Here is a 13,867-nt window from a genome sequence, read left to right as displayed (position 1 = left end):
TTGAGGACTGCAATTCTAGATTTGACAGGGAGAAAAAGAGAGCTACTGGGTGACGCCAGGCATTCATTTCAGAAGTTGACACAATAATCTTTGTGACTCTTTCATGGAGAATTGATTATTAAAAGTGAGCTGGCTCCTCTTCCTGGAGTTTAGTGGCTTTGGTGAGGAGGAAGCTCTAAGCAGACTCTCCTCAAGAGGGCTTGAGGCCTCTGACATTGGTGGTTGCCGCCAGAAGAGTCATTTTCAAGATGAATTGCTGTCTTTGGGAGGGATGAGAAGTGCTTGATGCTTTGAGGTGATGAACACTAGTGGATTAAGCTTGCGGATATCTTAACAGTTTAGTTAGTTTTCAGGTGTCAGTGAGTTTACCTGTGACCAGGAAGATCTTAACCTTCCCCTCACTTGACCAAACTTCAGACAGGATTCTCCTGGACTCTAGGTCCTTGACCTGCCTTGTCTCTTATTAGAGAGAACTTGGAATTCCACCTGTGCAGAGCTGACTCATTTGACTCCCTGATGCTGGGAAAGATTGAGGGCAGGAGGAGAAGGGGATGATGGAGGACAAGATGGTTGGATGGCATCACCGACTCAATGGACATGGGTTTGGGTGGACTCCAGGAGGCCTGGTGTGCTGCGGTTCATGGGGTCACAAAGAGTTGGACATGACTGAGCTACTGTACTGAACTGGAATTGTAAATTCTCTGCCTCTGTGAGATGTAGGTATTTTAAAAAGCTTCTTGCAGGTTTTACAGGCCAGGAATATATTTCTCAAGCACCTGCACCAAGTCTATGAAAGTGCAGGAAGGTGACCCCTCCATCTCCCAGTCTGGAGGGAGGGGGTTCAGGAACCTAGCATCACCAGGAGCCTGTGTCAAGGGAAAAGGTACCTCCTCATCTGTACCCATATCCCAGCTCTATCTGATTTACAAACCAAAGTGCCTTTTTTTTTTTTTGCATTTTAGAAAGTTTAGTATTTCTAAACCAACACCTCAAGACCAGCAAGCTGTATGGTGGAAAGATACAAGGAGTCAAGCTGAACTTTAGCCCATCCTTGAGTTTAAACAACTATGAGATTAACAGGTGGTTCTAGTGGTAAAGAATCTGCCTACCAAAGCAGGAGATGCAAGAGACATGGGTTTGATACCTAGGTCAAAAAGATACCCCAGAGTAGGAAATGTCACTTCACTCCTGCATTTTTGCCTGGGAAATTCCATGGGGAAAGGAGCCTGGTGGGCTACAGTCCGTGGGGTCGCAAAGAGTCGGACACGACTGACCATGAGCATGAGCATGTGCAGGAGATTAAACGTGGAAGATGGAACAACCTCCCCTACCTGTCTGTCTGTCCCAGAATTGTCTGGCCACCAAGAAAGACACCCCCTGTTCAGTTGCCTTGTCCCCCCATCCGCTCATCCCACTCTCTGACCCAGTTCTTTCTTGTCTTGCTCAATCTTCCCTCCTGCATGATGTTTGGGATGCTCTGAGTCTCACAGGTGGAGTGTTCTCCCTATGTCAGCAGTTCTCGGCCCTACTGCAATAGTTTTTATAAACAGAGGTACTCCGTACCTACATCTGGACTTGTTTTATGACACCGATAATATGACTGCCATTTTCATCAGTTGCCAAAAGTTCTTCAGTCTCTATGTTCTTCTGGTTCTCTTATTAAACCTCTTTTCTGTTGTACCACACCAGTTACAGGTAACTACAGAAGTATCTCAGGAGGGCAAAGTGATTTTTTTCATCACTTAAAACTCTGTGTAGATTGACACGCTAGAGACATGTTTGTCCTACGTTCTTCAATGAAGTGCTCCAACGTGATAGAATTTCATGAATTAATTTTGACATAGATATCTCTGGAAAATTTAAAACTAATGAAGTTTTCTAAGAAGCTGAGAATGATTCAAAATTTACAAGCTGAATTTTCTGAAACAATGGCTTATTGACTGCACCTTTTAAAAAAAAAGTTCTTGTGACTGTGTATTTTTACCAAATGTCTGAATCCAGTCTGAAAACTCAGGTTGGATTCTCTCTTCTAACTCTGTTGCATGTGTTCAGGTAATAACACAACGCGAGGAAAACTAAATACATTTCAAGTGGGTTTGAGAAGTCAAGCAGGTGCAAGTAGAACCACACAATGGATTTTAGATCCAAATCTTTTAAGACCACCTGTTATTTTGGATCAGCCATGCTTTTCTACTCCCAGAAGCTCCCAGTCTCAGCATCCCAGGGCACCTAACGCATGTTTTCAGTTCTCTGCCTCTGTGACTCGCCTGAAAAATATCTCCACTTATCATTATTTGATTTGGGAACTTATTAATCTAGAAGAAAAAAACTAGAAACATTATGGCATCATAGGAGAGGTCCCAGAGCAGAAGTCAGAAGACCTGGGCCCTAATATTGGGTTGTATATATTTATGGTGATCTTATGTCACCTGCTAAGGTGGTCAGCTGCTTCTGAGCTGCATCTTGGATAAGTAATTCTTTCCCATGTGGTAATCTGAAGGACAAAATGATAACATGGGGGTTATAGGAGCTTATTAATATTTAAATAATATAAATACTTGTTTCACATGCGATCTCATATTTATTTTTATTTCTTTATTTTTGGTTGCACTAGGTCTGCACTGCTGCCTGCGGGCTTTCTCTAGTTGCAGCGAACGGGGACTCCTCTTCATTGTGATGGGAGGGCTTCTCATTGTGGTGGCTTCTCTTGTTGCAGAGTGCATGCTCTAGGTTCAAGGACTTCAGTAGTTGTGGCACACAGGTTCAGTAGTTGCGGCTGTGGGCTCTGGAGAGCGGGCTCAGTAGTTAACATGGGCTTAGTTCCTCCGCAGCATGTGGAATCTTCCTGGGCCAGGGACAGAACCCTAAACAGAGTATAGACTTACAGAAATATACACATAGTGATTGTTCAGTAAACTTTTGGGGACATGTGACTTGATATGTATAACTGTAAGCAATACTAAAATAAATTCCACAAATAATTCAACACATGTTTATTGTGTGCACATTATTGTGGTAGATCCCTTATGAGGTACAAAAATGCATCAGACATGAATCCTGCCCTCCAGGCACTTACAGTCCATCAGAGAATATCAGAAATGTGTATAAGTAACAAGGTAGAAGATCTAGATCTTAAAAGTCCTAGGAGAGGTACAGAAGCAATGCCATAAGAGTTCACAGGAGAAATTATTTTCTAGTTTGGTAAATCATGAAAAAGTTTATGAGGATGAAATATAAGGTGTAACTTGAAAGTGTTAGTCGCTCAGCCGTGTCCAACTCTTTGTGACCATATGGTCTGTAGCCTGCCAGGCTCCTCTGTCCAGGAATCTTCCAGGCAAGAATGCTGGAGTGGGTAGGCATTTCCTTCTCCAGGGGATCTTCCCCACCCAGCGATCAAACCCTGGTCTCCTGCATTGCAGGCAGAATCTATACCATCTGAGCCACCAGGGAAGCCCCATAAGTCAAATCTGGTCATGAGGCAGGGACTGTCCGGCCCAAGGGCACCAGGACCCTGGCAGGTGCTGAGTGAGCTTTGAGGGACATGTTCAGATTGTCAGGGGACCGCTGTACTCAGCACTGTGCCTGAGTCCATGTATGTATGTACAGTGCACACTCAGAAGGCACGGACTGCAAGAGGGCGGCCTTAAAATCATGATTCCGTGATACTGACTGATTTGGATTTTCTTCTTACAGATTAAAAAACAAACAAAAGCACCCCAAGACTTCACATCCTTCTTAGAGTAACCAAAACATTTACCCTAACATTTTTAAGTATGCAATTTTTGGTTAGGTTTCATGTATTACTCTAGTATTTAGAGTTATCAGAACTAGGGAAAAATGGTGAAAAAAAGTAAGTTTTTGTTTTATGCCCTTGAATATTATGATTTTAGAAGAAATATTAGTCTAATATATTGAATTTATGTTTTAAACATATAGAATTTTCAAACCTATACTTGTGGTTTTTTATTTTCCATCAAGATTTCACAGTTTGGAATTGAGAACTGTGTATATGAATTTCATTCCCTCTAGAGGGTACTAAGATGGAGCAGAGTGTTATGGATTTTATATACATACATGTATATATATGTATATATATAGGTGTATATATACACCTATGTATAGGTGTATATATATACATGTATATATGCACACATGCATATGTGTGTTTATACATAATAGAGAAAGTGAGAGAAATTACTAAATATTATTCTTGTCACCATAAAGTCACCTGATAAATTTAATAAGCATTAAATATTACAGTTACATTGTAATTAGCATCGTTTATTTTATTAAAAAACAGTCCTTTGTTATATTATATGCTTTTTAGCATAATGATGTCATTTTATTTTTAAAATCTGATTAAAAATATACTTCTCACACCTGGAGTACAGGAAGGGTGTCTGACAGGAGTTGGGTTTTAAGGCTCGGCTCAGAGGCGCGCCTGAGATTGAAGCACCTTGGCGTCTGCCTCGTGGCCCGTGGGCTGGGGTCCCCTGGTCACTGGTAGAAGGAGCCCACCACAGAAGACCACGGAGTGCAGGCTTAACCAGCAAGCTAATCTAAATAAACATCCGAGAAGTTTTGAAGCCCCCAATATCCTCCCCACTCCCTTTATTTTTCCCTCAGACTATAAAGCACAATCTCCTCATCTCCTGAAAGGATGAGGAAATTGCCCGAATCCTCCCCACCCCAGGGCTCCCAGGTTCCTCTGGTGCCGCTTTGCAGGGTGGGGGGCATTGCTGTGCAGCTCCAAAGCCAGACAGAACACCAGGGAGGCTTCTGCAGTTGGCTCATCTCAGACTCTTCACATCAGATAAAGCATCTGCCAAGTACATCCACTCCCTTTTCCTTCTGCTAGAGGATGTACAGATACGAGTTTTTTTTAAATCCCAAGTTCATCTTCCCATATGCTGTGAAGAACAGTAGTACAAGTAGTTTCTTTTGTGGAACATGCAGTGAGCTTCATTACTTATAGCAAACACTGTCTCTGTATTATTTTTTTTGTACGGTAACTTACTATTTTCTACTAGCTTTTCTTTTTTTTTTTTTTTGCCACGAGATAGAAAAAACATGATATTTATGTAAGAATATGATGCCAGCAGATTTCTGACAAGCCCCATTTACATGGTACATTGTTCCACAGGGTGTTTGAGTAGAAAATACAGAAGCACTATACAAACCTACTATTACATTGGAGAAATCATTAGCCTCAAAGGAGTAATAACGGTATGCTATTAAAACCATGAATACATTTTCAATATCTGTAATGAAAAAAAAACTTTATAAATATGTAAATTTCTGTTCAACAAATCCAAAATAAAATGCACTAAAAAACTGATATGTAGACAAAAGTTTATTTACACCATACAACATTTTAAATATTTTATACACAGCTGCAGCAGAGAAAGCTACTCAGAGCTTTCTAGAGAAAACTGCAATAATAAAGATGTGAAATATATTATTCATATAAAAGTGAGATTATTACTTTATTGCATTTAAAGCAATGAAGAATGTAGCTCAACAAACATTCATTTAATGACAAAAACTTTGCTTTTATATTATAAAGTAAAAAGTGTAGTAATGGCCAAACAGACTGTTATAAACTTTAAAAACTGCATAAATATGTACATTGTGCTTCATGGTGAAGTTTTTTGAAAACTAAACCATATGAAGCGGTTACAACATGAATCGTTGCTTGAGGTTTATCTATAACCACGGGTACTTACAACACAGGGCAGTCAGGACTGTACACCTGGGCCTCTCTCCACTTGCCTGACCAGGGAGAAGTTACCAAAGCAAACATCACTGACATTTGGCACGTGGAGATGCTGACGTAGGAGAGTCGCATTGTCTGGAGAGAAATGTCAGGCTTCCCAAGTCTTAAGCGTCAGTGCAAATACATTTTGTCTCCAGCGCAGTCCATTTTGATTCTGTTAAACTTCTGTTTGAAAGTCCCCCTCCTGCACATCCAGAGGCAAACTCAGACATTTCTCCCACTCTGCTGGTCTCAGTTCCAAAGCATCTTTTGCCTCTGTGTCTAAGACATTGATTGTGGTGTAATGTTGGTATTCACTGGGGTTTTTGAAAGTGTCCCATGGATTCTTGTTTGGTGCTGGGTTTTCCTGTCAAGAAGAGAGGGGAAGGGAATCATTTATTTGATGACTTGGATGGCCGCTAGTTGAAATCTCCAGGAAGAGAGCCTGTTTTGAGCTTAATCCAGTTTATGTGATTCAGAGATGATTGGAAATTGTGGCCAGCTGCAGGAAATGGTTTTGATTTCAGTTTTCTTTCATTGAACAAACTGATGAACACCTTCTTTGAGTTACCCTAAAATGTTCCAGCAATCAAAGGAAATGAATAGTAATATAACAGGCAATGTAGATAATGTTTTGTTTGGGAGCATCTTGTAAAGTGTCAGGATGGCTATAGGTTCAAGTAGGAAGGAGCATTTACACAAAATGTAGAACACTTACATATTTTGGCAGAATCTTTGGTGAGATTAAAGCAAATTGAGGCTATGTCATAAGGAATGTTGTGTAATATTAAAAACTATAACCCAAACTAGCCTTATTTTATAAAATAAAATTTTAGATCTCTATCTTTGCTTAGTTTTTCTTCAAGAAATTACCCGTTTTAGAATATGAAACTGCTACGTGGGATCTATTTTTTTCTGCTGTATATTCTTCACAATTTCCTATACACTTGCATGACACACTACCAAAAATCCTTTCAAAGAGCACAGCTTTTTGGAAGACATATCCGGCAATATAAGGGTTTAAAAAGAAATGTCTATAAGCTATTTCTTCTGAAGTTTCATAGTCCACTCCCTCTAATTACCTAAGATTTAAGATCTGCCTAATTATAACTCTGCCAAGAACTTCGATGTTGTAGGTGCTTGAGAAATGTATGAACAGACATCATTTGTGGTTTTTATATCCTGATATTGGCTAGAAGTTAGCAGTAAAATTGCTTTACTGTAGTAGCCAATATATTGTAAAGTAATTAGCCTCTAATTAAAATAAATAGGTTTATATTAAATAAATAAATACTACAAAAAATGTCATTTAAAGATTTCTATAAAGTGAGGGGCTTTGAACAGGATTTACTACACTGAGTAATATCAAAGACAAGAAGACAATCATGACTGAAATCTCCTTAGGAAGAAGAAAACAGTTCATGGTTGTTGAATCCGTTCCTTACCCCTCCACACACAAATTCTGGCCTTCTACTAACTACAATCAATTAGCAGGGGGAATAGAAAACATGTAACTGAATAATTGTTTGGATTCCACTCAGTAGATTAAACATCATTCTCCAGTATAGTCAAAAGACACAGCTTATAGAAATATTTATAACTAGATTATTTTTCTTTTTTTAAAATTTGATTTATTTTTAACTGGAGGATAATTGCTTTACAATATTGTGTTGGTTTCTGCCATATATCGGCATGAATCAGCCATAGGTATACATATGTCCCCTTCCTCTTAAACCTCCCTCTAGAACCTCCCACCCCATCCCACCCCTCTAGGTCATCATGGAGCACCGGTCTGAGCTTCTTGCATCATACAGCAAATTCCCACTGGTTATCTGTTTTATATATGGTAATGCGTATATTTCCATTGTATTCTCTCGATTCACCTCACCTTCTCCTTCCCCCACTGTGTCCACAAGTATGTTCTCTATATTTGCATCTCCATTGCTGCCCAGCAAATAGGTTCATCAGTCCCATCTTTCTAGATTCCATATATATGCGTATAAGTAGAAATTACATTATTAAAATTCTCAATATGTTAGCTATTTTCAGCACTTGTTAGCCTTAATCATGAGGACATACAAGAAAAAAAATAGCTAATAGTGAAGATTTAATAAAATGTATAACTTTAAGGCATGTACACAGGGCTGATTCTGATTTAGTCAAATACCCTAATATCTCATGAATTATAGTCCTAGAACTCTACCCTTCTCTCTCTCTTTTCTTTCCCTTTCTCCCTCTTTGCTTCCTTTCAATCCTTGTTTATTTATCAACTGCTCTATGCTGGCATCATATTAGGCACTTGGGAGAGAAAGGTGATACATCAAATATAGAAAAGCACATGGTCCATGAGGGAACACAGATTTAGAGCTCAGTACACACAGGTCCAAATTCCAGTTGCTCCATTCCATATGAATGTGACCTGGAACAACTGACTCCATCTCTCTGAACCTCAACTTTAACATCTGCAAAACAGGTATGCTTTGTCTTTTGGGCCAAAGGATTTAGCAAAAGGTGCAGCTCATCACCTACTTTAAGGGTTGCAAAGATTAAAAAAAAAATGTGGAGAAGCTGAGCATAATATTTGATTTCAATAAATACTCACTAGATAGTAATTATACTTGTTATAAGGGTGTCAATAGTTAAGTGGAGGTATAAAATATATAGATATAAACACACCTACAATCCAGAAAAAGTACTGTGGGAGTTTGGAGGAGGGTGGAAATACAGCTTCCTTTTGTGGAGAGCACAGAGACCTTTTTGAGGAAAATGACTTTAGGCCTGGCAGAGAAGAATGCGCTTTGTCAGGAAGACATATGAGTGGCTGGAGGTCAGGTGGCTGGAAAAGTATGTGTACTAAGTTCAAATCCAGACAGCGTAGAAATGGGGCCTCTCAGAACACAGACCAATTTATTTCAGTTGTAGTGAAAAAGAATATTAGAAAAAAAAATCAAGCAAAGATGAAAGTCAGATCATAAGAGGCTTTGTCTGCCAGGCTACTTCTCAATTTGGAATTTATTTTGTAGGCAATGAGGAATGGTTGGGCCTTCGGGGGCACTATAGGGATCAGAACAATCAGTCATCAATGGAAGGGTTCAAGGGCAGAAATTCTGCTGAATCAAGCCATGGAGTGGATTTATCCATCTTGGAGGAGGGTTGTCTCAAGGAGCTTTAAGGGAATCCTAAGTTTGACAGAGAGCTAATTAGTTCAATCATAAAAGAAGTCAAAATATGTAAAGTGCTAGTTCATTTGCTTTAAACATGACTTCCACAAATATTGTATATTAATGCATATGTGTAGAATCTAGAAAAATGGTATATATGATCTTATTTGCAAAACAGAAAAAGAGACACAAATGTAGAGAAGAAACATATGGATGCCACAGTGGAAGGGAGGGTAGAAAGAACTGGGAGATTAGAAGTGACATACATACACTATTGATATTATGTATAAAATAACCAGTGAGAGCCTACTGTATAGGAAAGGGGACTCCACTCAGTGTTCTGTGGTGACCTACGTGGGAAGGAAATCTGAAAAAGAGGGGATAGATATGTGTGTGTGTGTGTGTGTGCATAGCTGATTCACTTTTCTGTACAGCAGAAACTAACAACATTGTAAAGCAACTATAATAAATATAATTAAGTGTTTCTTCATGTTTAGAATAAGTGTGATTTTCCTTTTATATTTTAAAGATCCAGTACTGCGGATACAGGAAATAAAAAGGCTAATTTTAAACTTTGTCAGGATGTCTTGTTTCTAATTTCAAAGAGTATTGTTGCCTATACACAGCTGATTGAATTTCTGAGTTAGGAATACATTAATGAATGAGGTTCATCTCCTCTGGCATCCTACAGCACTCCCTGCGGAGCTGCGGTTCCCACCACGGCTCAAAAGCGTGTGGATACCCTTGCGTGGAGAAGACCACCACAGCCAGCAAGCAGAGCGGGAAGCGGGAAGCGGGGGATGGGGGCCACCCATCTTCCTCTGTGGTCGGAGGGTGATGGACTGTCATGGAGAGACTGTGACCTGTTCAATGGTCCAAGGAACGATCACCCCTGGAACAGCCTATGGGGGTTACTGAATTCAACAGGGACAGCCACCTGGACCAGGAAAGCTTTCAATGGAGGCCTGAATCTTGATACAAAATTCAGTTAGAATAAGTTCCTGAATTGATGCAGTTGTATTACATTCATTTGTTTGTTTGTTTTTGAGCTCAAGTGTAGAATGGAGATGTACTTAAACTGAAGCACGTGTGATAAAGGACTAATAAACTATAAACTCAATATAAGCCAACATGCATAAGGCTTCCAAAAATGCTAATGTGGTCTTAGGCTGTATAAATAGAAAGAGAACATTCATAGAATAGGAGAATTCAGAGCCACCTGAAACATGCCTGTTTGTTTCCCCAAATTTCCTTGCCAGGGCAGACAGATAAGTAAGACAGGTGGGTAAGTCCCTCCCCGCCTCCATCCATCCTTCTTTTCCCCCTTCACTGATCTTTTCTTCCTTCCCTCTCTTCTTTCTTTCCTTCTTCCAACCTTTTTTTCTGGGGGGAAAGCGAAAGACCCCTATGCCTATTCTGTACGTTGATGGGGCTGTTAACCACACCTATTCCTTGGAGGAGATTCAGGTGCTCTCCTGCCTAGAGGCAGGGAGATAGATAGAGAGGTCTTCTGGTTTCCCTTTTATTCCCCAGATTCTACATAATTACAGTCATTTGCATTGAAAGGCAGGTGTTGTGAGTTAGTAGCCAGAAAAAAAAAGGAAACAGACTTTATTGAGGTTTGTGTTTTGAAAATCTCTTTCTCCACCCAATTAGGCACTGTTTCATTAGCAACATGCCACTATGAATTATAGGATAATAAATTCACTCACATGTTCCTTATTAATCAAAACGGAATAAGGATGTTTTTTCCCTCTGTTCACATGTATTTAGGACAATAGTGAAGCAGCAATGACAACTATCCTCCCCACTCCTAACCTCCCAAATGATAAATATTTATAAATCTTTTCTAGAAGAGGCAGGCTGCTGCAGAGATGTGCTGTAATTAGGATGCTATTTTGGTTGTCAGGAAACTGAGATACAGATATTTGTGCCATTAATGATTTAATACCCAGACCATACAAGGGGAAATTACAATCATATTATAGCAGTCAGCCAGCTGTATCTGTTGCATAAGTCTTTCAAATTTGTAAGCATAACCTTCTCCTTTTAAAAAGAAAACAAGAACTTTCTTCAATTCATTTCAATGTTAGCTTTCAGGATTTCAAAATGAATAGCTAATGAGTTTAGAGCTAATTTCAATGGTGCAATTTTCATTTTCCTGCTAACTAAAAATTGACAGTCTAATATTTGGTGGTGCTGGGGGTGGGCAGATGAGAAAGAACCTACATATAGTGTTCTCTGTATGCTTCGTGTTGATGATTCCACATAATGCATGATTCTTGCTGTATGCAGGAAATAGATTGATATACACAAACTGTTTAGAGACCAGTGACGAGTTAAAGTCTACAATATTTCATTTAACAAATGCAGATTAAACTATTTGACATGTAAGAAATCAAGAGTGGCCATTTATTGATAACTTACTGTGTATGGCCATCATGCTTTTTAGTACTAAGAGGAATACAAGCAAAACACAGAGACACATAAATGCTTCCTCTTGATAAGTGAATAGCATTAATTAGAAAGCCAGGACTAAGACTCATACATGTATGAAAGAATTACTAGCATGAGAAGGTGACCAGAAACACCTCAGAGGATGTGTATTTCAGAACACCAGAGGCTGGGAGGAGGACAGCCAGCCAGGGTGAAGCTGAGAAAAAGTGCCACACTTGGAGAGAAGAGGGTCAGAGGGTGGGCCATCCCAGCTCTAATTCTCAGAGCTGAGTCAGAGAGTTAGCTAGTGGCTGGTAAGGCCCCTCCCGCTTTGGCAAGTGTGAAGATTCAAGGGGCACATTATCAGACTACTTTCTATGCTCAGTTTAGGAGAAAACTGAGCTTCAGAAATCGAGCTGGGTAACTTGCTGAAGCTCAGATACTTCTTGGCTGAGCTTTCTACTACAGGTCTTCCGCAACTTACCATGGATGAATGGTAAGTTCATTCCCATGAATCTCATCATAGTTGAAAATAACATACGCTCAAAGTGCATTCAGTACACCTAATCTACTGACCACCATAGCTTAGCCAGGCTTTGTTGTTGTTCGGTCACAAAGTCATATCCAACTCTTTGCGAGCCCAGGGACTGCGGCACGCTAGGCTTCCCTGTCCTTCACCATCTCATGTAATTTATGGAACACTGCACTGAAAGTGGAAAACAGGGTGGCTGTCTGGGTACAGAACGGTTGTCAACGTGTGGCTGTTCATCCTTGTGGTCTCAGGGCTGACTGGGAGCTGTGGATCTCTGTCCCTGCCCAGCATCATGGAAGAATACTGGACCACACATCACTAGCCAAGGAACACACCAACACTCAAAATGTAAAGTGTGACTTCTTCTGAATGCACATTGCTTTTGCACTATCATAAAACTGAAATATCTTGTTGAGCCATCATACTGATTTCTAGACCCATGATCCAGTGCTCTCACAAATAATGGCATAGCCTTCTCTGGAGCTCTGACCGTGCCATGCACACAGTAGTTGCCAAATACCATTGTCTTTGATTAAGTCCTATGCTAGGATTATAGTTAGAAGGACCAAGTGAAGAGAGTGGTCAAAACTAACGATCAAAGCCCCCAGCACTGATGCGTATCCTGAAACTCTGGGGGAAAACCTACCTCTCGAGTTTCAGGTAATAACTCTCTCTCTACAGATAGGTGTGCTTATTATCTATATGTTATATATTTATAATACATCTTATTTATATTATATAGGTTATATACATTACATGTTATGACTTTAAAATGCCAGGCATTCAAATGAAAATATTTAATCAACTCTTTGGAAATTTGAATTAACTGGCTTTTAGCTCTGATAATAAAAAGGCCAGGTGAATCCAGCACATTTTTATATATATATAAAACTCATTCTAATTAGCCCTTATACTTGAGAACATTTGAACTATGAACAAAAAACTTTAAAATTCTGTTATTCCTAATTTGCCTCTGAGTACACTGGGGGATTTTTTTTTTCTTTCTATTTTCCATTCTTGTATTCCCAAGACAGCATCAGCACCAATGAAGTGATGTACACTCACCAGACTGCTTGTATTTGGTATATCCCGAAATCTGTCCAAAGTTTGAAATTTCTGATTGAGTTCCTGAAACAGCTCCATGTGCCTCTTCCTTGTATGCATAACCTTCTGCAAAAGAAAGTATGATGGCTCACATTTCTAATCTGATTTATGCATTAAAAAAAGAGATTTAATATTTTATTACACTAATAAGGGAAATCAAGTTTTGCAGGTACTAGGAGGTCCCAGAAGATGCCACAAAGGCAAATGAGCTGCACCAAGCCCTTGTCTTATAGTCAGCACTTCCAGGACATGAAGAATTGGCTTTTTCTTCCACTTACAAGATTAGCAAAAAATAGTTTTCTCTTGTGGGTGAATAAAAATGTAGCAGTCATTTCTGTGTAAGATTTTCATCATTTAAAGTTAAAGCTGTTTTACAAAAATTGCTACAATATAAAGAATGTTTAAAAATTTCAGACTGTAAAGCACCAGGGTCTCTCAGTGTTTGTCATGGGAAATATTACTTTTTATGTTTCATTTCTATGAACACTAAAATCTTGGCTGGCTCTACTAAAGAGGGAGCAAAGTCCCAGGCTATGCCAATTAAGGCTAACTCAAAGCAATAAAGTGTCTGAAATATAACGCTGTACTAAAAATCTTACACTTTCCCTGTGAATAATGATTGAGCTTCACAGAAGGAAAATCTGACCCATAGGTTTCATATATTTGTTTACAAAATGGTACAGAATCTTAAGAATTAGAATTCAGAGCATAAATTGTGTGGTTGATGAGCTTCTAAAACCATAGATACAAATACATTAATACTCGTCATCCCCAATTATATCCTTTCTTCCAACTTCATCACAACTCAACAAATAGAGTCCGAAATAAAAACGACCTTGGGGGAAGTATCATGAGCTGAATCTTTTTCTATTACAGAGC

General features: G+C 39.3%; 1 protein-coding gene across 2 annotated transcripts in view; it reads right to left on the bottom strand.

The window, feature by feature from the left end:
* Positions 1–5,340: 5,340 nt before the first annotated feature.
* Positions 5,341–13,867, bottom strand: part of ADGRB3 (adhesion G protein-coupled receptor B3) — an 886,492-nt gene continuing 877,965 nt past the window's right edge. For both annotated transcript variants that reach the window (XM_024996868.2, XM_024996869.2), the window contains 2 exons: positions 12,950–13,054; positions 5,341–6,122 (listed from right to left, as the gene is read on the bottom strand). In XM_024996868.2, the coding sequence (XP_024852636.1) occupies positions 5,934–6,122; positions 12,950–13,054 (294 nt within the window). In that variant the 3' untranslated portion in view covers positions 5,341–5,933. The remainder of the gene's footprint in view (positions 6,123–12,949; positions 13,055–13,867) is intronic.

The sequence above is a fragment of the Bos taurus genome, chromosome 9 (assembly GCF_002263795.3).
Source record: "Bos taurus isolate L1 Dominette 01449 registration number 42190680 breed Hereford chromosome 9, ARS-UCD2.0, whole genome shotgun sequence".
NCBI lineage: Eukaryota > Metazoa > Chordata > Mammalia > Artiodactyla > Bovidae > Bos > Bos taurus.
This window is presented reverse-complemented; position numbering and strand designations above follow the sequence as displayed.